Genomic DNA, 25,787 nt, shown 5'->3' with positions numbered 1-25,787 from the left:
TCCAGCACGTAAAACCTCTTCCTTTAACAAGAAGTTGTTTTTCCCTCCAAAAAAATCAACAGAGAAGGAGGGAAAGCTGGAAATTCCCAGAGCAGACAGAGCTGTCAGAAAGAGCAATTTAACCTTGGGAACAGAGGTGTATGAATATCCCAGCTATCCGTCAAAGACAGCACCCCCCTGACTGCAGCACTCCCTGCAACACTGCAGCCCTCCCTCAGGGCTGTACTGGAGAACCAGCCCAAGTCACCAACTTAGGTTCCTGGGGCTTAAACTCATGAAATTGTGACTCAGTTTAGTTTAGTTTCGTTTCATTTCATTTACTTATTAGTGTTACAAGTAGACTTAAATTCACACTGCAATGAAGTTACTGTAAAAAACTCCCTAGTTGCCACACTCTGGTGCCTGTTTGGGTACACTGAGGGAGAATTGAGCATGGTCAATGAACCTAACCAGTTCATCTTTCAGACTGTGGGAGGAAACTGGAGCACTCAGAGGAAACCCATGCAGACATGGGAAGAATGTGCACAGACTGTGAGCCAAGCCAGGAATCGAACCTGGTCCCCAGAGCTGTGAGGCAGCAGTGTTAACCACTGTGCCACCGTGCCGCCCACTCAGGGGAGAAGGCTACCAGTTGAACCATGTCTGACATCTTAGCTTCAAAACAAAACAGAGCAGCGAGTGCGACATAGACTGGAAAAGATCATAGATTGTCTACAGTGCAGAAGGTGGACATTTGGCCCATCAAGTCTGCACCAACTGTCCGAGAGAGCGTCTTACCCAGACCCACCCCCGTCCCACTCCTTTAACTCCAGACATTTATCCTGCTAACCCTCCTAACCTACACATCTTAGAACACTAAGGGGCAATTTAGCATGGCCGATTCACCTAACCTGCATAACTTTGCACTGTGGGAGGAAACCGGAGCATCCGGAGGAAACCCAGGCAGACACGGGGAGAAGGTAGAGACAGTGACAGAGAGACAGGAACCGAATCAGAGATAGAAGCAGAGGCAATGAGAAGAACGAGAGAAAACTGGGTGAAAATGTGGCAGCAAGACAAACATGTGTAAAAGCATGCTGCTATTTTTACTTTTAATTATTCTTCTTCTGTAGCATTTCTTGTCACCATTCTCTTTGAGTTACAGCCCCTTCCTCTGACTCTGTGCTTGCGTATAAACTGTTATATTCCCAAAGTCTTCCAGTTTTGACTAAAGGCCACCAACCTGAAACGTTAACTGTTTCTCACTCCAGAGATGCTGCCTGACCAGCTGGGTATTTTCCATATTTTCTGTAATTATTTCACATTCCAGCATTCGCAGTATTTTGCTTTCTGCCGACGGTTTGGATTAAGATCGAATTCACAGAGTCGGCATTCCCAGTTTGGTTTTATCTTTTCCAGAATGCCCCCTCGGGAAATTCGGTGCAGACTGCCAACTGGAGTGTGCCTGCCAAAATAATGGAACCTGCAACCGTGTAACCGGGTACTGTCAGTGTGCCCGAGGGTATTACGGGCACAACTGTGAGCATGGTAAGATTTATGATTTGAATTGATTTATTATTGTCACATGTATTAGTATACAGTGAAAAGTATTGTTTCTTGCCCGCTATACAGACAAAACATACCGTTCATAGAGAAGGAAACGAGAGAGTGCAGAATGTAGTGTTACAGTCATAGCTAGCGTGTAGAGAAAAATCAACTTAATACGAGGTAGGTCCATTCAAAAGTCTGATGGCAGCAGGGAAGAAGCTGTTCTTGTACGTGACCTCAGATGGAAGAAGGTGGAAGGAAATATGTCCAGGGTGCATGGGGTCCTTGATTATGCTGGCTGCTTTGCCAAGGCAGCAGGAAGCATAGACGGAGAAATAGATGGGAGGCTGGTTGTGTGATGGATTGGGCTATGTTCACAACACTTTGTAGTTCCTTGTGGTCTTGGACAGAGCAGGAGCCATACCAAGCTGTGATACAATAGGAAGGATGCTAGCTATGGTGCATTTGTAAAAGTTGGTGAGAGTCAGAGCTGACATGCCAAATTTCCTTAGCCTCTTGAATAAGTAAAGGCATGTGCTTTCTTAACTTTCTTAACATTAACTATAATGTTGACCATGTCAACATGGGGGGACCAGGCCAAATTGTTGGTGACCTGGACACCTAGAAACTTGAAGCTGTCGATCATTTCCACATTGTCCTCATTGATGTAGACAGGGGCATGCCCTCCATGACGCTTCCTGAAGTCGATGACAATCTCCTTCGTTTTACTGACATTGAGGGAGAGATTATTGCCATCTCACCAATTCACCAGATTCTTTATCCCTTCCCTGCACTGTGTGTCATTGTCCTTGAGAAGATGGCAGTAGTGTGCATCCTCCTTCTTCAACACGGCAAACCCCTTGTTACAACTGAGTCATTTTCCACAGCTGTTTCAGAGGGAAGAGTCAGCGGTGTCATTTTACGCGACTGTGGTCACACATCAGTCAGACTGAGGAAGGACAGCTGGTTTCCTTTGCATAAGGGACAACAGCCGATGACAGCTTCATTGTCAATCTCACTGAATTTCCAGAATTTAAAAAAAACTGAATTCAAATTCTCAAACTTCCCCAGTGAGATTACTGACCCACTGATATAGCCAGCGCACCACTAGATTCATAACTGGATTCACTATTAAACTTGTCCATCAGGGGTAGAATTGTGAATGCTCCAGGAGTGATTTTTTTTAAGTTTATTTATTAGTTATAAATAAGGCTTCACATTAGCACTGCAATGAATGGTGGGAATCCGGCCTAAATGGAAAGGGATGACAAACAATTTCCACACAAGTACAGAACGGGAGATCGCCCTGTTCTCTTCCTCTGTTGGTGCCATGGGATCTTTTACATCCACGTGAAGATTGGATTGGGTTTCAGCCTTGGCGGGGGGTTGCAGAAACTGTGGCATGAAATGCCTAATGGGAGAAATCCTGAGAGAGGACATAAAGTGGGAGAGAGAGAGTTAAGGAACACCAGACCAAGTGCTGAGGAGAGGAAGACATATGTTGGCCATGGTGTGTTTGGAAGTATTGTGGTAAACAAACACTGTGGGTGGGATTTTTCAGCCGCGCTCGCCCCAAGACTGGACATTCCCACCCAAGGTCAACAGGTCTTTGCATGTTACACAGAATTCTTTGTCCCACCTGCTTCAATTCCTGTGGTGGGTGGGTGGGTGGGTGGGATGGGAATATTTCACCCTATATGGTCAGGTTAAATTAGAATTGGAAAGATATTCTCCGGAAATACTTGCCGTTTATATTCTTTTTATGTGCAATTGGAGTGAGAGTTAGCTGGAGGAAGAACAGGATGGGTTGCGTTCTGTGACCCTTCTTAAGGGATGAAGATCAGGAGAGGGTTTCTCTGGGCGCGCTGGCCCCAAATCCGGAAAATCGCACCCGAGGTCAACAGACCTTCTCATGGTCCAACACCCCGCCCCCACCGCCACCCCCATCCCTCCCCCCCATGTCCACTACAGTTCCCGTGGCAGGTGGGGCAGTAAAATTCCAGTGTGGATCTCACAAAATGAAGTTGGGTTCAGAGTTTAAACAAATTAAAACATTAATGGAAGTGGCTGACGATGCGAATCGTGGGCAGGTGATTCGGAAATGAAGGAATGTAAAGGCAAAACTGATAACTGAGATCAGCTGAACTTATTCAGAAACATCATGAGCCTGCATAGAGGCAATGGGCTGAGTGGCCTCCAGTGTTGTATGGCGTGACTAGCTTGTGGAATGGGACAGCAAGTTAAAGGGGATTTGGAATTATTCCTTATTCTGCAGGGGTTTGCAAGTTGTGTGGTAGAAAAGGTTGAACAAGAGCCAGGTTGGATCCTGGACACGGTCTTGGGCAGTGTTAACTGAGGGGCTGAATGGCCTCACTCTTTGCTACACTAACCTCCATTCCACAAGGATACAAAGTTATATTCATTGTACAACATCGCCACCTGCTGCTTGGGTTTGCCTTGACAGGAGATTTAACTCAGTCATCTGCAGTTCAGTGATGGCAGTTCACTCCCTACATTTACATTCCCTGTGTAAACCAAAATATCTAGAAATCGAACAAAAGGATTTTTTAAAAAGGCTGAATTTGCTGTTGGTGCAATTGTCGGGGACGCACTCACTGCGCAAGTAGTCGCAGTGCCTATGATCTCACTGGCAGCAACACCTCAGGTAGTTGTCCCCTCGCCGCCCATCTTGTTGACCCTCTGCCCTGCTCCCAACACCTTAGCCCTCGCTGCCTGGAAGGGGAGCGGTGAGGGCAGTGAGGGGGTGCAGCAGGTGGCGAGGGGTTGGGAATGGGGAGTTGACCAGGACCAATGAGGGGCTGTGACATTATCAGCACTGACTTCCCGTTCCTGCACAGTGACAGGGGGCACAGTGATGGTTGAAGAGTGGGTTGCGTGTCCCGTATTGCTGGTGGGAATCCAGCTTTAATAATAAGGAATGACAGACAATTTCCACACAGGTACAGAACGGGAGATCACCCTGTTCTCTTCCTCTGTTGGTACCATGAGATCTTTTACATTCACGTGAGAGAGCTCGGGTTAAATGCCTCTTCCAAAAGGCAGTGCAGCACTCCCTCAGAACTGCACCAATTATATCAACATTTTGTCCCTTGAGAGATAGAGGTTGGCACAACATTTGTAACACCCTTGAGATGTCTACTTTTGTCTTTCCTCACCCACTCTGAGTATCGGCTTTTTTCTGTTTACAGTCTGCCCGTCTGGATTTTATGGCCAAAATTGTCAGCATCTGTGTGACTGCAGAAATGAACACTGTGACCCAGTGACGGGAGAATGCCTGTGTTCAGCTGGTTATCATGGAGAGCGCTGTGAAAAAGGTAAATTGTTCTAGCAAAGCATTCTTTGGTTACGGCCACAGTGACGTGTTATTGAGTTCTTTACTGCTGCTCCCTCCCCCTCCAGGGTTGAATGGACCTCATTACTTGGCGTTGGTGTTGCTGGCCAGCTGTAGGCCACTGAGTCTTAGCAAGGTGGAATTTTCAGGTCCTGCCCAACTGGAGGTGGAAATTCCCCACTTGAGTTCAACCGACCTTTCAATGGTCCATCCAGTTGTCCGTCTCTTCCATGACACTTTTGACTGCTGGCTGGAGCAGGAAACTTAACCCCAGGCCTTAGAACTAAGGCAACTCTGTCCTAAACTCTCTGCCTTTTTGTGAAGATTTGCAAAAAGCTGCTCTTAAAGCTATCAGCAAATCAGCAAGATAACCCGCAGCAACTTAAGATACCTGCAAATATAAACTCTGGAGATGCCCTGTGACTCTCCATCTAACATAGAAACATCGAAGCAGGAGTAGACCATTCGGCCCTTTGAGCCTGCTCCACCATTCATTTTGATCATGGCTGATCATCAAATTCAATATCCCGATCTCTTTTCCCCTCATATCCCTAGGTCCCTTTAGCCCCAGGAGCTATATCTAATTTCTTCTTGAAATCAGACAACATTTTGGCCCCAACTACTTTCTGTGGTAGTGAATTCCACACATTCACCACCCACTGGGTGAAGAAATGTCTCCTCACCTCAGTCCTAAAAGGCATATCCCTTATCCTCAAACTATGAGCCTTAGTTCTCGACTCCCTCACCATCAGGAACAGTCTTCCTCACCCAGTCTAAGGATCAATTCAGAAAGATTCACAATTGGGATAATGTTGCCTCTGTTAAGGGTAATCAACGTTTGTTGCCTGTCCAGATGGGCAAAAATGTGCTACCTTCCCTAAGGACATGGTGACTGTCTGAGGTTACATGAAGAGCATTGTCTGCCTTAAAGTTATTAGTCTGTGCAGCCAGCTTCGACAGCAGCCACAGAGTCATCAAGATTTACATCATGGAAATAGCCCCTTCGGCCCAACTCGTCCATGCTGCCTTTTTTTTAGACCACTAAGCTAGTCACAATTACCTCTCTTTGGCACAAATCCCTCTATACCCATCTTACCCATGTAACTGTCGAAATGCTTTTTAAAAGACAAAATTGTATCCGCCTTCACTTCTCCCTCTGGCAGCTCGTTCCAGACACAGTGTGTGTGAAAAACTTGCCCCTCTGCCATTGAGGTATTCAGCCATCTGAGTTGTTTTACTTTTCGTTGTAGGATGCCAGGAAGGACAATACGGGGAGAGATGCCAGCAGCAGTGTGACTGTGAGGGAGATGCATCTTGTGAACCTGCAACAGGGCAGTGTGTCTGTCCCCCAGGGAAAACTGGCAGTAGGTGTGATATCGGTGAGTATTGTCATTTCTCTGTGCCATATCACTATAGGCGGAGTGCACTGTACAAAGTCAATGGCCCCAATCTCTCTTTATTCCCAGTGACTATTTTAAATTGGTCATTACCAACTACCCAACCAGAATACATTTGCCATGTTAAAGCTCTTGAAAATTTAAAAATAAAAATCTCAATTAAATCTCTTTTTAGAAGCAGACAAGCATAGAAAGGATACAGTGCAGAAAGAGGACATTCAGCCCATTATGTCAGCACCAGCCAAAAGGAAACAAACTGGCCATTTTAATCCCATGTTCCAGCACCTGCTCTGTAGCTTTGTGGGTTTGCGTGGATCCAGGTACCTTCTAAGTGAATGGAGCATTTCCACTTCAACCACTGACTTGGGCAATGAATTCCAGATAGCCACTACCCTCTGGGTGAAAAAGCTTTTCCTCATGCCCTCTCTCATCCATCTACCAATCAGCTTAATTCTATGCCCCTGGTAATTAACCCTTTAGCCAGGGGAAACACATCTTCCCTGCCTTGGCCCATCATAATTTTGTAACCTCAATTAGAGCAACTCTCAGTCTCCACTTCGGGCATTCCACTACCATCTCCTCACTGGCTAAGACCTTAGTACAGTGGATTGGTATAAACGGGGACTTGCAGGGAACCCAGACTGCAGCTGTGATGCCCCAATCAATAATTCACATTATTATGATAACATTGAAAGCTCCATTTAGCCACTGCAGAAGCTATCGCCTGGTTTGGTGATTACTGCACTCAAAAACCTATCACCCACACAGTCAATTTTTGTCATCTGCAAATTTTCCAATCATGCCTCCCACATTTAAATTTAAATCATGAATATGATTTAGATTTAAACAGCAAGGCCTATAACACTGAGCCCTGGAGAACACTGCTGGAAACCATTTTCCGTTCCAAAAATCATCCATCAACCATCATTCCTTGTTTCCTGTCACTGGGCCAAGTTTGGATCCAACTTGCCACTTTCCGTATATTCCATGATACTTCATTTTTCTGACCAATCTGCCATGTGGGACCTTGTCAAATGCCTTACTGAAATCCAGATAGACAACATCCACTGCACTACCCTCACCAATCCTCCTTGTTACTTCCTCAAAGGCACAGACTTCCCTTAACAAAACCATGCTGACTATCTCTGATCAATCTGTGCCCTTCATAGTGACAGTTTATCCTGTCTCTCAGAATTGATTCCAATAATTTTTCCACCACCGAGATCAGATGGACTGGCCTATCCCTTCCATCCTTTTTAAATGATAGTACAACATTGTGATTTGATTTATTATTGTAACATGTATTAAGATACAGTGAAAAGTATTGTTTCTTGCGCGTTATACAGACAAAAGATACTGTTCATGGAGAAGAGAACGAGAGAGTGCAGAATGTAGTGTTACATTTATAGCTAGGGTGTACAAAAAGATCAACTTAATGCAAGGTAAGTCCAGTCAAACATCTGACAGCAGCAGAGAAGAAGTTGTTCTTGAGTTGGTTGATACAGGACCACAGACTTTTGTATCCTTTACCCGAAGGAAGAAGGTGCAAGAAAGAATGTCTGGGGTGCGTGGGGGTCCTTAATTATGCTGGCTGCTTTGCTGAGACTGCGGAAAGTGTAGACAGAGTCAATAGATGGGAGGCTGGTTTGTGTGATGGATTGAGCTGCATTCATGACCTTTTATAGTTCTTTGTGGTCTTGGGCAGAGCAGGAGCCATAACAAGCTGTGATACAACCAGGAAGAATGCTTTCTATGCTGCATCTGTAAAAATTGGTGAGAATCGTAGCTGGCTTGCCAAATTCCTTTAGTCTTCTGAGAAAGTAGAGGGATTGGTGGGCTTTCTTATCTATACTTTCAGCATGTTGTGGTTGGTGACCTAAAAACCTGAAGCTTTCTACTTCGTCCCCAGTTTGCAATCCTCCAATCCTCTGGGATCTCCTCCATACCTAATGAGGATTTTAAAATAATTCAGAGCATCTGCTAGTTCCTCCCTGACTTCCTTCAATTGTATCCTGGGATACAATCCATCTGGCCCTGGTGATTTATCACCTTCAAGGATACCAATCCTCCCAGCACTTCCTCTCTCACTATACTTACTGCATCCAATATTTCACCCTCCTCTTTAATTAGAATGTCTGCGTCACGCTTCGCCTTAGTGAAGACAGAGATAAAGTATTCGTTGACAACCCTGCCCTGCATCAACCAATAAGTTATCATGAATATCTCTGATAGGCCTTAGCTTTTCCTTAGTTACTCTCTTCTTCTTAATGTAGCCTCCAGTTCTACAGGAAAAAGAGTCTCAGTATCTCAAATTCCTCCTCACCCACATATAAAGATTGGCTGTCCACAGATTGAAGATGGGGTACAGGTATGGGTCCATCAGGATCCTTAACAAGAGAGAGCTTTACACAGGCCTCTGCGCGTTAAAGTATTGAAGAGGTTGAAACTTCAGCAGACATTGCAGTTAGTGAGTGATTGATTTCTTGCCCTCCTCAGATTGCCGAGCCAATCGATATGGTCCAAGCTGCTCCTTAAGTTGCAGATGCTCCAAGAATGCTCGCTGTGACTCTCGGAATGGACACTGTACCTGCCTGTATGATTGGTCTGGGCCTACCTGTGAGGAAGGTAAAGATGTTGCCTTTCATTCAAAATCGAACCCTTCACCAACTGCCTGCTGGTTGAGATAGAGACAGGGAATGCAGTGATTCAGGAAGGCAGCTCACCACCACCTTCTCAAGGGCAACTAGGGATGGGCAATAGATGCTGGCCAGCCAGTGACGCTCATGTCCCACGAGTGAATAAATAAAAAACTACTCTTGGACTTGTTGACATCCTCAACAGCATCTGGGGAGGAATCTTCATGTTGGGCTGAACTTAATCTGCCTGGTGTGCTAAGTCTTCTCATCAACTCTTCATCCTTGGAGGAGAGGTCCATTCAGCCCCTCAAGCCGTGTTTAATCAGATCATGGCTGATCCTAACTCCATCAACACACTTTAGCTCCACAATTTCTAACATCTTTGTCGAACAAAAAACAACCAGTGTCAGTTCTGAATTTTTCAGCTGAACCATCTGGTTTTTGGGGTAAGAGAATTGCAAATTGACACAGCCCTTTTGGAGAAGAGGTGGTTCCCGACATCCACCCTGAACAGCCCCAGCTCCAAAATAATCATTCGAGAGTGTGCTTGGATTTGAACTCAGTGTCGCACTGAACCTTGACTCCCCACCTTGTCTTAGGGAGGTGAAAGAGTTGATTTGCCAGTTGCTCTCCCCGGAATCATTCCAATGAAGTCAAAGCAAAATACCGCAGATGCTGGAATCAGAAACAAAAACAGAAAATGCTGGAAAATCTCAGCAGGTCTGACAGCATCTGTGGGGAGAGAATAGAGCCCATGTTTCGAGTCTGGATGACCTTTCGTCAGAGCTCCAGTGTATCACTCGAATGAATATTGGTGATTAAAGCGTCACTTTTACTGCTTCAGCTAAAAATGTTTTTATTTTCACTCCATCCTCTCTCCCCCATCTTAGAAAGTTGTTGACTGTTGCTCCAAATATCTGAGTTCCTAAAATATCTCTTCCTTCATCTTTGAGCCAGTGATCAGTATCAGGTTAGTTAAAACGAGCACATTGTACAGCAGCATCTCCGGATAGTGATGGGAGTGGGGATTCCCAGTCCCCCGATATAGGACTGTTCAATTCTGCTCCTGCTGCAATAAGCTAACTAACTGTTAGCTGTGCTTCTGTGCCTTACCTCTGAACACAAACATTGTTGGTTCATAGAATCCCTACAGTACAGAAGAAGGCCATTCAGCCCATCGAATCTGTGCCGACCGCAATCTCACCTGGCCCTATTCCCGTAACCGCACACATTTACCCTGTAAATCCCCCTGACACTAAGGGGCAATATAGCATGGCCAATCAACTTAACCCACACATCTTTGGATTGTTGGGGGAAACCAGAGCACCCGGAGGAAATCCACGCAAACGTGGGAAGAATGTGCAAACTCCACACAGACAATGACCCAAGCCGGGAATTGAACCCAAGTCCCTGGCACTGTGAGGCAGCAGTGCTAACCACTGTGCTGCTCCCACTCCAGGGATCTGACTCCAGGATCCAGATTGTGCACTATCATGGAAGTGCTGCACTGTCAGAGGTGCCATCTTGCAGCTGATATAGTAAGAGTGGCTCTGACTGCCTGCTCAGGTGATTGTGAAAGATCCCACTTGAAGAAGAGGGAATTCTCTCTGATATCTTGGACAATATCAATCCCTCAGTCAGCAACAGGGGAACAGACCATCTGCCATTCCTTGCTGTTTGTGGACAAAGTGACAGTTACATTTCCTGTATACAGTGATTACAATTCAAAAAATTTCACTTCATTCGCTGTAGAAGATTTTGGTATATTCTGAGGTTATTTTTTATTCATTCATGAGACATGGGCGTCACTGGCTGACCAGCATTTATTGCCCATCCCTAATTGTCCTTGGAGGGCGGTTGTGAATCAATACATTGCTGTGGTTCTGGTGTTGCATGTAGGCCAGACCAGATAAGGACAGCAGATTTCCTTCTCTAAAGGACATTAGTGAACCAGACGGGGTTTTCCAACAATAGTGTCAATAGACCATGAAGTCTAAATTCTTAATTGCAGATTTTCTTTAATGGATTTAAACTCCACCATCTGCCATGGCGGGATACAAACCCAGGTCCCCAGGACATTAGATGATGTTCTGGATTAATAGCCTAGCGATAATACCATTAGGCCATTGCTTCCCCACAAAGTTGGATGTTGCTATTGAAACGCAAGTTCCTACTCTCTCAGTAGAAGTTACAGGTCAAGACTGTTAACTCTCTGGTGGCCAGAGTTTGGTACAACGTTCAGTGATTAGAATAGTTCCACACTGGTATTGGATACGTTGCTCTGTTGATGTAAGTTGGGCTGGTGTTCATTCCTCACCTTCCACTCTCTGATTCCAGGAGGGCCTCCCAAACTACCGCACCACCTGTGACCTGCGCCCCAGGGAAATGTGGCATCGGCCTCAGCATCAGGGTTATTGTCACTTAAGCGAGCGCGAAGCCAGCCCTCACTCTGACCAGTGCCAACGAGACTGCTTCTGCACATTCCCCCGCCCATCAAAAACCAGCTTCCCGAGACATTGTTGAAAGCAAACCAATGAAGTGGTGAAACCACAATGGAAGACTTGGAGGAATGGCCATGTGCCCCCCGCCATTATTCTGAACAGTGATATTGCATTAAAAAGTGGAGATGCCGATGGACCCAGCTGCCCATTGGGCTCAAGAGCCAGGCATTGAAGCAAGACCTTCAAACCTATAGACCCTTGTCAGGCAGCAAGGATCGGAATTGCTGAACAATGAACAGGCTCAATCTCTATAGGCATTGAAAACATTTTGGATACCTTCAAGACTGCTCTTTTTTACATATACATATTATATTTTATTTTTATAAACCGAGTTCCAGAAGGCAAGATTAATAGAGATTGCGACCAAGTTCCAGTTTGGTGAGACGGTGAATAGTAATCCTGATACTTAAGCACGAAAGTAATTGACCAAGGAAGTTATACATGAAACCTTCCATCACATGGTAGCTGGCAGGGTGCGTTGACCAGTGTGTGTTTTTTCATCACAAGGTGGGCATTTACAACTTGACACCAATGGTTCTCATTCACCGCAACGTGGCCACGACACAGGACCTCAGGAGCAGATAATGTGGAGTTCAACGTACTCTGCATCACAGTGTAAATGATGAGTGTTAGCCTTTGCACAGACTTTCAGGATGAAGCTGATTGGAATGGGATTTTGTTGAGAGAATGTGATCTGGACATGAACTCCCCATCACAGACTGCTTCATTTATCAAGTCAAAACTGATTCCATCCTCAGTGTTGGTCAGTCTGCCTTGCCTCCCTTTATTGACCAACACATCCTAGTTTCACCTTCTGGCCGAGTGGGACCTGTTGATCGATCGCTATCCTGCGCTGCTAGTTGGAGATTACATGGTTTAGACAGAACCCACACTGAATGATTGAATAAAGCTTTGTCAAAAATAGCAACTTCGCTAGGTCACCAAGTAATTAAAAAATTCACCTTCCTGCTGTATGGCACCTTGGCATGGATATCCAAAAAGCATTCGACACGGTGCCCTGCGAAAGGCTGTTAGAGAAGATCATGGTTTGTGACATTGGAGGTAATATGGATAGAGGAGTGGTTGACAGATGGAAAGCAGAGAGTAGGGATAAACAGGGCATTTTCAAGTTAGCAGCTATTATTGTTCTGTCTGCTATAAGGATCAGTATTGGGGCCTCAGCTATTTACTATCTATATAAATGACTTGGATACATTACTCTTGGTGCCTTCATCTAAGTTTGCCGATGATGCCAAGCCATATGGGACATTAAGCTGTGAGGAGGACACAAAAAGACATAGGCAAGCTAACTAAATAGGCTGGCAGATGGAATACAATATGGGAAATGTAAGGTTACTCAGAGGAAAATTGAAATTTTTTAAATGGTGAAAAGTTTATAAATGTTGTTTAGAGGGTATTTGGGTGTCCTTATACAAGAAACATAAAGTTGATACAAATGTTAAAAAAAAAGCAGATGCTGGAAATCTGAAATAAAAATAGAAAATGCAGGAAATAGTCAACAGGTCTGGCAGCATCTTTGGCGTGAGAAACAGTGTTAACATTCTAGGCCTGTGACCTTGCAACAGAACTATGCAGTTAATATAAAGTTAACATCCAAATACAGCCAGTAATTAGGAAGACAAATGACGTGTTGGTCTTTACTGAAAGGAAAGGTTGGAATACACAAGTCTTGTTACAATTATCCAGGATATTGATGAGACCTCCTCTGGAGTATAGCTTTGACTTCTTTGCTATAGGAAGAATATGCCTGCCTTTGGAGGTGTTACAGTAAAGAGAGCTGTCCCATATAGAGAGTGAATAGAATTGACCTCTGGAGGTAAGAAGAATGAGAGATGATCTTATTGAAACATAATATTCTGCTGGGACTTGACACATTGAGGTGGTCCCTCCTGACTGGAAAGTTTGGAACTAAGCAAGGTAAGGGTTCAGCTCTTGAAGACTGAGATGAGGAATCTTTGGCGTTCTCTACTTCAGAGAGTTGCACTGTGGTTGGAGATATCCAAAGCTGTAATTGGTAGCTTCTGGACACCAAGGAAATGGAGATTGGGCTGGAATGTGGAGTTGAGGTCAAAGATCTCAGCAATAATCTCATTGAGCCTGCTCCACATTCAATGGGCCAAATGGCCTACTTCTGGTCCTATTTCTTATGTTCTTAAAGCCTCCCAGTGCTTTTTTCCCTTATTTTCTCCCTCTCAGGTCCCAGGCATAGCCTGCTGCAGCTGTTCCATTTCTGCTATGTTCAAGCTTGACCTATTCCCTTACGGCCTCCCTCCCCACCATACCCTACTCCCAGCTGCAATACTGGGCGGCACGGTGGCACAGTGGTCAATACTGCTGCCCCACAGTGTCAGGGATCCAGGTTCAATTTCGCCCTTGGGTCACTATACGGAGTCTGCACATTTTCCCCATGTCTGTGTGGGTTCCCTCCAGGTGCTCCGGTTTCCTACCACAGTCCAAAGATGTGCAAGTTAGGTGTATTAGCTATGCTAAATTGACCCTAGAGTTAGTGAAGTAAGTATGAGAGGTTATGGGGATAGGGCCTGGATGGGATTGGTGCAAACTTGATGGGCCAAATGGCGTCCTTCTGTACTATGAGATGTACGATAAGTTTCAAACATCTGTAAACTTTTAGGTCAGTTATCCAATAGAGTTGGTCCTCCCACAAGTATGGCAGATATCGGAGGCCTTGCAATGAGGGCGTAACAGTTTTTAATTCGTGTTAGCGAAGCTCCAGGTTTGGACAATGGGCTCAGAGTGACGGACCTCAAACGGAGATCTCACCGGCAGAAATCCCAGTTCTGGCCCTCTTGTGAGATTTAACAGACATATTGGGATTTGAGCCCATGGCGGACAGGCCTGCTAGATCCCACCCTGTGTAAACCAGCAAACTAGCAGAAGCAAATTCACTCACTGCCATTGTCTCCTCTCCTGCACAAGAACGGATGAAATTAAAATGGGAGAGAGAATCAGGGATGGTGCCGCACTGCGAAACAAGCTAAGCTGGCTGTCTCCATGACAACCTCCTTTCATATCACTTGACTTTCAATAATTAAGTGTGTAATATAATGTGTTATGGTCATTTCAGTATTTAAGTAGATTTAAAAGAATCAACCGTTACGTATTAACCTGACTAGATTCCATGACAACCACAGTATTAGATTAAGATTTTTTAAAAATTGCATTTTATTCTGTTTAACTGCAGCAGTAGATTTTTAACTCTAAATGCCATATAATTCCATGTATCTACCACCTCAGTATTCCAAAATGAATCCCAGTCAACACCAGATAACCTTGTGACCTCCCCGCCCAGGAGGGAAAAAAGAGTCAAGACTGGGAAATAAGAAATGTATTTTCCGACTGGGACCTTCCATGTCAATTAGCTCAGGTGTTCAGGCTTTGCTTTATGTAAATGAACTTCAAAGACTTCACCACTGGTGTGCATGAGACCAGGGTAACTCCTGGAGAATGTTTGATGGTGAGCTGGGAAGGGCCTGTCTTCAAACCCGTGCCAAATGTTGAACAGACTTTGATCAGTGGTTAACACTGTTGCCTCACACTGCCAGGGATCTGGGTTCAATTCCCAGTTTGGGTCAGTGCCTGTGCAGAATCTGCACATTCTCCCCATGTCTGTGTGGGTTTCCTTCAGGTGCTCCGGTTCCCTCCCACAGTCCAAAAGACTTGCAGGTGCACTGGCCACGTTAAATTCTCCCTCAGTGTACCCATCAGGCACCGGAATGTGCCAACTAGGGGATTTTCACAGTAACTTCATTCAGTGTTAATGTAAGCCTACTTGTGACACTAATAAATGTTTAAACTTTAATTTCTGGAGTGAAAAGTCTGGACACTAAAGGTTGGACGTTCTAACTCATCCCTAAATCAGACAGGATTGTGGTTGACAAATGGCTTCCTGCAGCTACTCGCCTCATGTTTGTGTTTCTCATCCCCTCCCACTCCTGCTGCAACCCTTCCCCTGGTCACCCCATGCAAATTCTGGCCAGGGTTGGTTTGATCTGCCCTTTGGCCTATTCCCTTCCCCTCATCCCTGATTAATACTGTTTCCTCGAACTGCCAGATACAGGCTGCAGTTGGCCTGGGGCACTGAGTGCTAACGGCCCCAATGACAGTGAAAGAAGGGCCCCGCCAAAAGATCTCCCCTACCTCAATTTCAGCCAGAAAAGCTTCTAAAGTAGATCTGAGATTCTCCAGTCGGGTACTCATGCCTCCTCACAGCTGCTACAATGCTGAACTCCCTGCTAGAGACAGCAATTCCTCTGGCAACTCACCCCACATCACTAATGTTCCAGGGAAATGAGTCAGGGTGGAGTTGGCACAGTAAATAGTCTCACAACACCATGTTAAAGTCCAACAGGTTTAATTTGGTAGCACGAGCTTTCGGAGCGCTGCCTCTTCAAAGAACAAAGAAAATACAGCACAGGAACAGTCCTTCAGCCCATCAAGCCTGCAGTGACCATACTACCTGACTGAACTAAAACCCCCTACCTTTATGCAGACCATATCCCTCTATTCCCATTCTACTCATGTATGTCAAAATGCCCCTTAAAAGTTACAGCTGTAGCTGCTTCCACCACCTCCCCCAGCAACGAGTTCCAGGCACCCACTATTCTCTGTGTAAAAAATCTGCCTCATACATCTCCTTTAAACCTTATCCCTTGCACCTGAAACCTGTGCCCCCTAGTAATTGACTCTTCCACCCTGGGAAAAAACTTCTGACTATTCACTCTATCCATGCCTCTCATAATCTTGTAGATTTCTATCAGGTTGCCCCTCAATCTCCGTCGTTCCAGTAAGAACAAGCCAAGTTTCTCCAACGTCATAGCTAATGCCCTCCATACCAGGCAACATCCTGGTAAATCTTTTCTGTACCCTCTTGAAAGCCTTCACATCCTTCTGGTAGTGTGGCGACCAGAATTGAACACTATATTCCAAGTGCGGCTTAACTAAGATTCTATAAAGCGGCAACATGACTTGCCAATTTTTGAACTCAGTGCCCTGGCCAATGAAGGCAAGCATGCCTACCTTCTCCACCTGCATTGCCACTCGCAGTGACCTGTGTACCTGTACACCCAGATCCTTTTGCTTATCAATACTCTTAAGGATTCTGCCAGTTACTGTATTTCCTATCTGTATTAGACCTTCCAAAATGCAATATCTCACCTTTGTTTAGATTAAACTCCATCTGCCATCCTCTGCCCATGTCTCCAACTGGTCTATGTCCTCATTGCTATCTGCAAATCCACTAATCTTTCGTGTTGTCTGCAAACTTACGAATCAAACCAGTTACATTTTCCTCCAAATCATTTATATATATTGCAAACAGATTTATACATAACCAACAGTGCTGATCACCTGATGAAAGAGCAGCGCTCCAAAAGCTCGTGCTACCAAATAAACCTGTTGGACTTTAACCTGGTGTTGTGAGACTGCCTACTGTGCCTACTCCAGTCCAATGCCGGCAACTGCACATTAGGGTGGAGTAGGAGCACTGAGTAACAGCAGTCTCTCCCACACTGCTCTGTGTAATATGTCTATGCCACAGAAGTCCCTTCACCAAAATCCCTTTATTTATAACTCTAACACTAGTACGCAGAGTGCTATCGGATAGCAGTCTAACTCCAGACTCCCAGAGGAGTTGAAGCTCCTGGTTCAGTAAAAGTAAAAACTCCCTGATTGGCCCAGCAATTGGATTCTTAATCAGGGAGCTCATACTCCAATAGGCCTAATTGAAGTCATTACACTCTGGTTTATAAACAGGAGGTAGATTTTCTCCCCTCCTGTTATAAGTTTTCACTGCATTTGCACCAGTAGTGGAATACACACTTAAACTTAAGAATTGGCTCAGTCCTAGAACAGTTAAAAAGTGCCAACCCCAACATTCCACATGACCCAGCTTGGCTTGTAGTTATCAGTTGGTTTACAATTTTTAAAAAGAAAGCATCAGTCTCGTCGATGATATCTCGCTGCTTTTCCCAGTAGTGCCCAGTGACATAATAGTGAACAGATACATATCAATTTTTTTTCTTTAAGTTGCTGATGGAACAAGTTCATCAGAGTTGTGATTCAGTGGATCAGGGGAACCTGTTCCTTATTGAATCAATGGACAGGATTCTCACAGATTGAACCCAAACATCTCACAAAGAGCAACAATTGATTTTAAGTAAAAACTAAAAGGTGCTATTATGAATAAATTATCAGGGCATTTGTGTTTTATTTGTACTGATGTGCTATACACACATGGTTTTCGAGTGAAACTGTTTATATTCCTGTGTACACAGTTACACTATAATAAAAGGATTTTGAACTCACCTGGCATGTTTCTGTTTTAATCTGGCAATGGGGAAATCCAGTTGAATTTTAAGTGCTTAATGATTCATAGAAGATAGATCAAGGAGCTCTGATTTCCCCATGGTCCCAGTTGTTAATACAATGGTTATTGCATTTGTCTTGCATTTCTATTGATGCTATTTTAACCTGCAGATTTGAACAATTACTTGTATTATATATCACTGTTGTGAAACCATGCTTTCTATAAAGAAAAAAGATTCTCAAATTTACTGGGTGGTAACTCCTCACTGATTTTATTTAAAGCCAGATTCCAGTGACTTGGGATCACAGTCCAAGATGGCTGCACATTTGTATCACTCTGCCTTCTGCATTCCAAAACTATTGAAATGGAGGCAACTGATCCACAAAGCTGCACCAGGAACAATTGCATTGGTCGCAGTAAATAGGGAGACATCTCCTGACCTATCCCATTAACAGCGCAGCCAGGCAATGACCTGAGCACTCAGCTGGATGGAGACAAGCCATTAGGTATGATCACTGGGACATTGAGATCCTGACTGAGAGAGAAGTTCCCAGCTATGATCTAATCAAGATACACTAGCCATGACCATATTTGGCTCACTGGGCAGTTGGACAGAAAAAGGTCACATGACAGTGTCTTTTAAACACCAAGATGTTGAAGGAACAAGATCCTGGGTAGCGTCCTTCCCACCCCATTCTCACCATCCAATTTGCACGTTGAATGCAGAGTGCTAATTTTGACTACCCAAGTGACTATTGAATCATCAATTACAGGTGAGGTGCCTGAAGATTGGAGGGTGGCAAATGTTGTGCCTTTGTTTAAAAAGGACTGCAGAGAAAAGCTTGGGAACTATAGCCTGTGAATCTCACATCTGTGGTAGGAAAGTTGTTGGAAGACATTTTGAGAGACAGGATCTAAAGACATTTAGTGATGCAAGGACTAATTGGGGACAGTTAGCGTGGCTTTGTGAGTGGAAAAGCATGACTTACAAGTTAGATTGAGTTTTTTGAAGTGGTAACCAAGTAGGTAGATGAGTGCAGTTGATGTTGTCTACATGGACTTTAGCAAGGCCTTTGACAAGATTATGCAACAACCTACCATGCAGTAAGTTAAATCTTATGGGATTCAGGGTTAAGTAGCTAAATAAATACAAAAATGGATTGATGAAACCAGACAGTGGTTGTCAAGGGTTGTTTTTCAAACTGGAGGCCTGTGACCAGCGATGTGCCTCAGGGATCAGTACTGGGGCCATTGTTATTTGTCATTTATATTAATGACTGGGATGAGAATATAGGAGGCATGGTTAGTAAGTTTGCAGATGCCACCAAGATTGGTAGCATAATGGACAGTGAAGAAAGTTATCTCTGGTTGCAACAGGATCTTGATCAATTGGGCCAGTGGGCTGACAAATGGCAAATGGAGTTTAGTTTAGATAAATGCGAGGCGATGCATTATGGTAGATTGAACCAGGGCAGGACTTACTCAATTCATAGTAGGACATTGGGGAGAGTTATAGAACAAAGAGATCTAGGAGTACATGTTCATAGCTCCTTGAAAGTAGAGTCACAGATGGACAGAGTAGTGAAGAAGGCATTCAGCATGCTTGGTTTCATTGGTCAGAACATTAAATACAGGATTTGGGGTGTATGTTGATGATGCACAAGACATTGGTAAGGCCACACTTGGAATACTGTGTACAGTTCTGGTCACTATTATAGAAAAGCTGTTATTAAGCGAGAAAGAGTGCAGAAAAGATGTACTAGGATGCTACCGGGACTTGATGGTTTGAGTTATGAGAGTCTGGATAGACTGGGACTGTTTCCTTTGGAGCGTAGAAGGCTGAGGGATGATCTTATAGAGAGGTATAAAATAATGAGGGGCATAGAGCAGCTGGACAGTCAATATATTTTCCCAAAGGTGGGGGAGTCTAAAGCTAGATGGCGTAGGTTTCAGGTAAGAGGGGAGAGATATGCAAGGGTCCAAAGGGGCAATTTTTTTCCACAGAGTGGTGAGCGTCTGGAACAAGCTGCCAGAGGTAGCAGTAGAGGTAGGTACAATTTTATCTTTTAAAAAGCATTTGGATAGTTACATGGGTAAGATGGATATAGGGAGATATGGGCCAAATGCGGGCAATTGGGACTAGCTTCAGGGTTTAAACAAACATGGACACGTTGGGCCGAAGAGCCTGTTTCCATGCTGTAAACCTCTATGACTCTATGAGTATTAAAAGAACTCAGTCCATGCTGCTGTCTCCAGAAGAATGGCTAAATCATCCATTTACAGCGTTAATACTAAAAGGAATGGGACCATTGACTGAAAATACCAGAACTTCAGAGTTTGGCCTGATTTAGATCTGAAACATTGGCCGGAATTTTACTGGCACACCCACCTGAGTTTGTAAGATCTTGCCCGAGACCAACGGAGAATGCTATTCTGCGAGTCTTGCCTGCTCCTATTTCGGGGTGGGCATGCCGGTAACATCAGTTCCATTAACTCTGTTTGTCTCCACAGCTGCTGCCAGACCTGCTGAGATTATCCAGCATTTTTTGGTTTTATTTCAGATTTCCAGCATTTTGCTGTTCTTTGAGTTTGTGATGAACTCAGATTAATGGAATGAAACGTGCACAGGGGCAAACACCCTGACAGCTGCTAGGAAGGGTGGCACAGTGGTTAACATTGTTGCCTCACAGCACCAAGGACCCAGTTTCGATTTCCAGCCTCGGGTAACTGTCTGTTTGGAGTTTGCACATACTCCCCGTGTCTGCGTGGGTTTCCTTCAGGTGCTCTGCTTTCCCCTCTCAGTCCAAAAATACATGGGCTAGCTTAATTGGCCATGCCAAATTGCTCCTTAATGTCAGGGGATTAATAGGGAAAATGCACGCAGTTACCAGGGATAAGGTCTGGGTGGGATTATCGTCGGTGCAAGCTCGATGGGCCAAGTGGCCTCCTTCTGCACTGTTGGGATTCTATGACGAAATCCTGTTTCAAGTAAATTGAAGCCAAAAGTTACAACAAGTATCATTAAGACCAGATAAAGACCATTACCCAAGGTCAACACTATTATTGCTGTCCCTTCTGAACGAATAGGTAATAGATTCAAGTCCCACTGCACAGGACATTGGCTAACAATCCCAGAGGAAAAGACAAAATACTGCGAATACTGGAATCTAAAACAAAAACAGAAAATGCTGGAAAATCTCAGCAGGACTGACAGCATCTGTGGAGAAAGAATGGAACCAATGTTTCGATGTTCATTTATAGCCAATGTTTTGAGTCTGGCCAACCCTTCGAAGGGTCCCAACTCGAAATGTTGGCTCTATTCTCTCTTCACAGATGCTGTCAGACTTGCTGAGATTTTCCAGCATTTTCTGTTTTCCTTTGCAACGCTGAGGGAGTCCTGCAGTGTTGGAGGTGCCAGTTTTCACGAGGTACTAACTCTCTCTGAGGCTAATGTAAACAATCAGATGACACCTACAAAGAGAACTAGGAAGTTATCGCTGGTGTCCCAGCCTAATATTTATCCTTAAACAATCACCACTTTAGGACAGGTTCTCTGCTCATTATCATATTCCTGTTTGTGACACCTTGCGTGATTAGCTGCTGCAACCTCCAACATTACAAAGCAATTAAACCTTCTCTAACTCGGCTGCGAAGTGTATCAAGTTAAGATTGGAAACAGCAATGTGTAATAGAGTTCTTCCTGGCTTTTGTTTCACTTAATTCTCCAGTCCCTAACACAGGGCAGAGGAAAATGTTGGACAGAATTCCAGAAAAACACAAAACAAATCAAAATAACCATTTATTTGTGCATTATTTAAAACCTGCCAATCTCAGGAAAATGTGGCATTCAATTGATAAACATTTGGCAAATTCCAGCCTGGCCACTAGGTGGCAGGAGTTCAGTTACGAGCCAGGAATCTTCACAAAGGGGAGCTTAGCACATCGATACCAAAGTGGGGTTTACCCTCTTCAGACTCTCAGCCTTTAGCCCACTTCTACATTTCAGTCTTTTGCAGGTTAGTTTTGTTAAAATATACTAGGCAACCACAAAACCTTGCTCAAAATTAAACAATTCTCCTTTACTCCAAATCCTTTGCCCATAAGGTACTGAGACTAAAATGTGTCTTGGGCAGCGATGCAAAACAGGTGACAGTGAAACAACCATCCATCGTACACCTGTCCCATTACGTTTCTCACTGATTCTGGGAAGAGAAATGGGATGAGATGGAAAATGAGCTAGGAATGGTGGAGAGAGCATTACCCAGTGACCACATACACGTGCACAGCCGGCATTACAGGGAGATGGGTGGGGGGAGACCCTGACTGGTCTTTTCCCAGCTCCCAAGACCAGGAATGTTGATGCAGTCTCTCCTTAACTGGCTCCTAAATCCTTAAACATGTTAGCTCAGGGTGGGAATCAGGCCTGGGGAATCTCCTACTCTACCTGGCTCTGGAGCACGTTGTTGAGGGGCAGGGGGTGGGCAGACGGGGTATTTGGTGAAGGCTTTCTGTCCATAATTTTGGAAGATCAACAGAAGCCCTGGCAGAGGAGGTGGTGATTTCACAAACCATTCATATTTGGAATGGACAGGAGGTGTCCCAACACTCACCAGCTGGAATCACACAGGGGACCGGGGGAGGTGGACAGTGCAATAACAGATCAAGTCATTCGAGGAACTACAGTGCAACACCAGGTCAAGCCACAGGGAAGGGTTCTCAGTGACAGAATTCATAATTCATTAGTGTCTCTGTGAGGTGAAGCAGGCAGTTTGTGGATATTGGAGAGTGAAGTCAAGGGATAATCATTCTCTAAAATCTTCGTACAAATTACCAGCAGAAAATGTACCTGGTACATAACACAGACAGGCCTGAACAAATCTTTACCTTTCTACCCACTTTCTTCACAAACCGAAGCAGGAGTCAAAAAGACACCTTCCTGATCTTCATATTTATTGGGATAATCGTTTCAAACAGGTGAGTTGAACGCTGCCAATGCTCTCAAACTCTTAGGTCAATTTCCTTTCTGTAACTCCAGACACCCCCAGTGATCAGTTCACATGTACAAGCCCCCCCCCGCCACCAAGAATTTCGATTATGTAGGACTGGATGATTCCAAATGGGAGGTAGGGATGCTGACTCCACCAGGAATGCCCTGTTTTTTTCCCCCAAGAGTTAAAGACTAATCTCCAGGACACTGCAATAAACAAAACCCTAGGAGAAAAAATAGGTGTTTACTGGTGACAAAAATATTGGATATGGATTAGGAAGAGTTTTGGTCAACAGTCAAGAATGATCCAATTGGCAATGAAGAGTCCGTTCTGATTGAATGACTGTTGTGCCTTGATGTATATATGATGGCTGTATCAGACAGTTAATAGCAGGAGTATTGAGGTGGGATGTCTGGAGGCAGGTTTTGATGTCACCTCCAGGGACACAGCAAAGCAGAGTTGGCAACCGCTTTGTTAGCACCCAATGACAGTGAGCACCAGACTGGTGTGAAGAGTGAGCAGGAGGATTTGGGGATTCACGGAGAGAATCTGCAGCCTAAAATTTTCACCCTCCCTCCCAAACACGGCCAATTACGATGGGAGAGAACCAGAATCCAGGGACTCTGTAGCTGGGAATATGCATGCCAGTCACAAGATTGTGAAGAGAGAGATTTGATCAAGAATCTTTGGGAAAGTCAATGATTTGTAAGCAAGTTGAGCCAAGGGCCTGAAGTTCCCTGTTACACTCTCCCTCATACACACAACCGCGCCTCCCTCCTCCACATTGGAGGAAACGCACACAGGGAACTTAGCTCAAATTCGACCCTTCAATGTTCAACATGGATCAGCAGGCCCTCTTAACCAGAACGGTCAGTGGTTTGGTCTGCTGGAACAGGATCTCCACAATAATCCCCACTGATGGGCAACAATCTACAGCAAAGCAAACTGTACAAAATGCTCAAAATCACCCGCGCTGGATCTAATTCCACAAGTCTGGAATTACACTCCCAAACAGAGTTAAATTCATATACAGGAAGATCAGTAACAGTGGGTTTAATCCCACACCCAGCCCCTTCACCCCCACATTCACATTGATCTGGGGATCTGGCGTTAAAAACATAAATCATCTCAAATTATCTTTCTGAATGTGCCTTGCCACGCGCTTGCATACACACACACACACACACTCACATACGCACACACTCACACACGCACACACGTGCACACACGCACATATGTGGCATAACCATCAACAAAGAGTGGTGACGAGGGTTATAGTCAAATGTCTTTTTCAAAAAAATATTGCTTCACTGCCCCTTACTAATATTTTCAATTCTCAGGGATCCACGTCAAACATTTCAACAGGTCATTCAGCCCGGGTGCTACAATTACCAGGCCGAGTGGCAACAACTACTGGCAAAAGCCAAATACCAAGTCCGTAACCACAGCTTTGGCAGTTGGTTAAATCCATTCTCCATCTTGACAAGGCCCTGGCACCCAGGCAGATGGGACTTTGGTTCGGATGTAAGAACTAGACGTCAGTTTCGATCCGCAGCCTCTCCATTCGCTGGACGTTTCGTTGTACTGCAATGTGATTGGTTATCTCCCTGGCACACGACTCAGGAAACCAGCCTCTCTCCCAATCACGGATCCTCTCTCCCCGGTACCAACCTATTGGGACAAAGGAGATATCCTGTCAGAGGCAGGGAGCAGTCTCCAGAAAACTCTCACAGAAGGGAGGGAGGGTGGAGGGTGCAGGAAGCTGGTAATGAGGGAACAGGGTACTTTGCCCAAGTGGCAGCCAGCTGATCTATTCACAATAGTGAGGGCATCACAAACCCCAAATATTCTGCCCGGGTAACCTCGACCTCACACAGGCAATTCGGCTGCAGGGCATCACAGAAATTGAGCATTCCTGCTCTCACCACACAACTGCCCATGTCCACTTTCCAGCCTCCAATTCCAACCTTAACCCTGGAGTGATAAAACCAATTGGATCACTTCATAAGGCCCACAGCCCAGCAGAGATTGATGGGCGAGGGTGGATTTTGTCAGTCGCTGGACCAAGGTACCAAGGGGCAGTTGGCATCAGTGGAGCTGTCTCTCACCCAGGACTGGTGAACACTCCAGAGAGAGAAAGCTATCTGAAATGAATATCTGGATGCAAAATTTACTGGTCGCACAGAATTAGTCCACAAGCTCTGGTGGGCATGATTGACAGGGTAATTACCCAATCACACTGGGAGACTGCACTGCCAGATGCGATTGGGTCAATTCGAAGCACATTATTTATCTGTAATTTACTGTGATGTTCTGGGGATATAAACACACTTTTAAATTCGGCAACTTTGCTATACTTTGAGTCACAGGTTCAGAGGGAGACTCCTATAAACAGCCCAGCCTTTAGCTCAGTGAGTGAAGCAGCCAGTAATCACTCCGTTTACCAAACCTTATCTGCTCCACAAGTGGAATTCAGAGGAAATGGTGAAAGGCAAGGAACAGCTGGGTCTTCTTGAAAAAACACACACACAGGATGAGAGATGTTTGACTAGAAGCTAGAAACCTCTTTTAAAGCTTTTAGAAGGGAATTGGGAAAATATTTGAAAATTAAAACATCCAAAAGACCAGAGAAATGGAACTAATTAATAGCATTTATGAAACTGGTAGACAGTTTCAAATGGCCTTGTCTTGTGCTGTATGATTCTCTCCTTTCTGTTCATACTGTCCCACCCTCTGTACTCCCTGTTGTCATCAGAATTTTGAATGGACCTACCTCGCATTAAGTCGATCTTTCTCTACACCCAAGCTATGACTGTAACATTACATTCTGCACTCTCGTTTCCTTCTCTATGAATAGTAAGCTTTGCCTGTATAGCACAAAAAACAATAGTTTTCACTGTATACCATAAGACATAGGAGCAGAATTAGGCCACTCAGCCCATTGAGTTTGCTCCACATTCAATCACGGCTGATATTTTTTTCATCCCCATTCTCCTGTCTTTTCCCCATGACCCCTGATCTCCTTATTAATCAAGAACCT

At 44.7% G+C, this 25,787-nt stretch overlaps 2 protein-coding genes across 3 annotated transcripts in view; one reads left to right on the top strand and one right to left on the bottom strand.

The window, feature by feature from the left end:
- LOC145360025 (uncharacterized) overlaps positions 1-16,518 on the top strand; it is a 185,596-nt gene extending 169,078 nt beyond the window's left edge. The window contains exons 30-34 of the mRNA XM_080214923.1: positions 1,399-1,527; positions 4,737-4,862; positions 6,130-6,258; positions 8,773-8,901; positions 11,250-16,518. Of these exons, the coding sequence (XP_080071049.1) occupies positions 1,399-1,527; positions 4,737-4,862; positions 6,130-6,258; positions 8,773-8,901; positions 11,250-11,281 (545 nt within the window). The 3' untranslated portion in view covers positions 11,282-16,518. The remainder of the gene's footprint in view (positions 1-1,398; positions 1,528-4,736; positions 4,863-6,129; positions 6,259-8,772; positions 8,902-11,249) is intronic.
- A 6,563-nt stretch (positions 16,519-23,081) lies between these two features.
- arhgef16 (Rho guanine nucleotide exchange factor (GEF) 16) overlaps positions 23,082-25,787 on the bottom strand; it is a 47,075-nt gene continuing 44,369 nt past the window's right edge. For both annotated transcript variants that reach the window (XM_080215089.1, XM_080215090.1), the window contains exon 15: positions 23,082-24,418. In XM_080215089.1, the coding sequence (XP_080071215.1) occupies positions 24,279-24,418 (140 nt within the window). In that variant the 3' untranslated portion in view covers positions 23,082-24,278. The remainder of the gene's footprint in view (positions 24,419-25,787) is intronic.

Source organism: Carcharhinus amblyrhynchos, chromosome 30 (genome assembly GCF_965287045.1).
Source record: "Carcharhinus amblyrhynchos chromosome 30, sCarAmb.v2.hapA, whole genome shotgun sequence".
Classification (NCBI taxonomy): Eukaryota; Metazoa; Chordata; class Chondrichthyes; order Carcharhiniformes; family Carcharhinidae; genus Carcharhinus; species Carcharhinus amblyrhynchos.
This window is presented reverse-complemented; position numbering and strand designations above follow the sequence as displayed.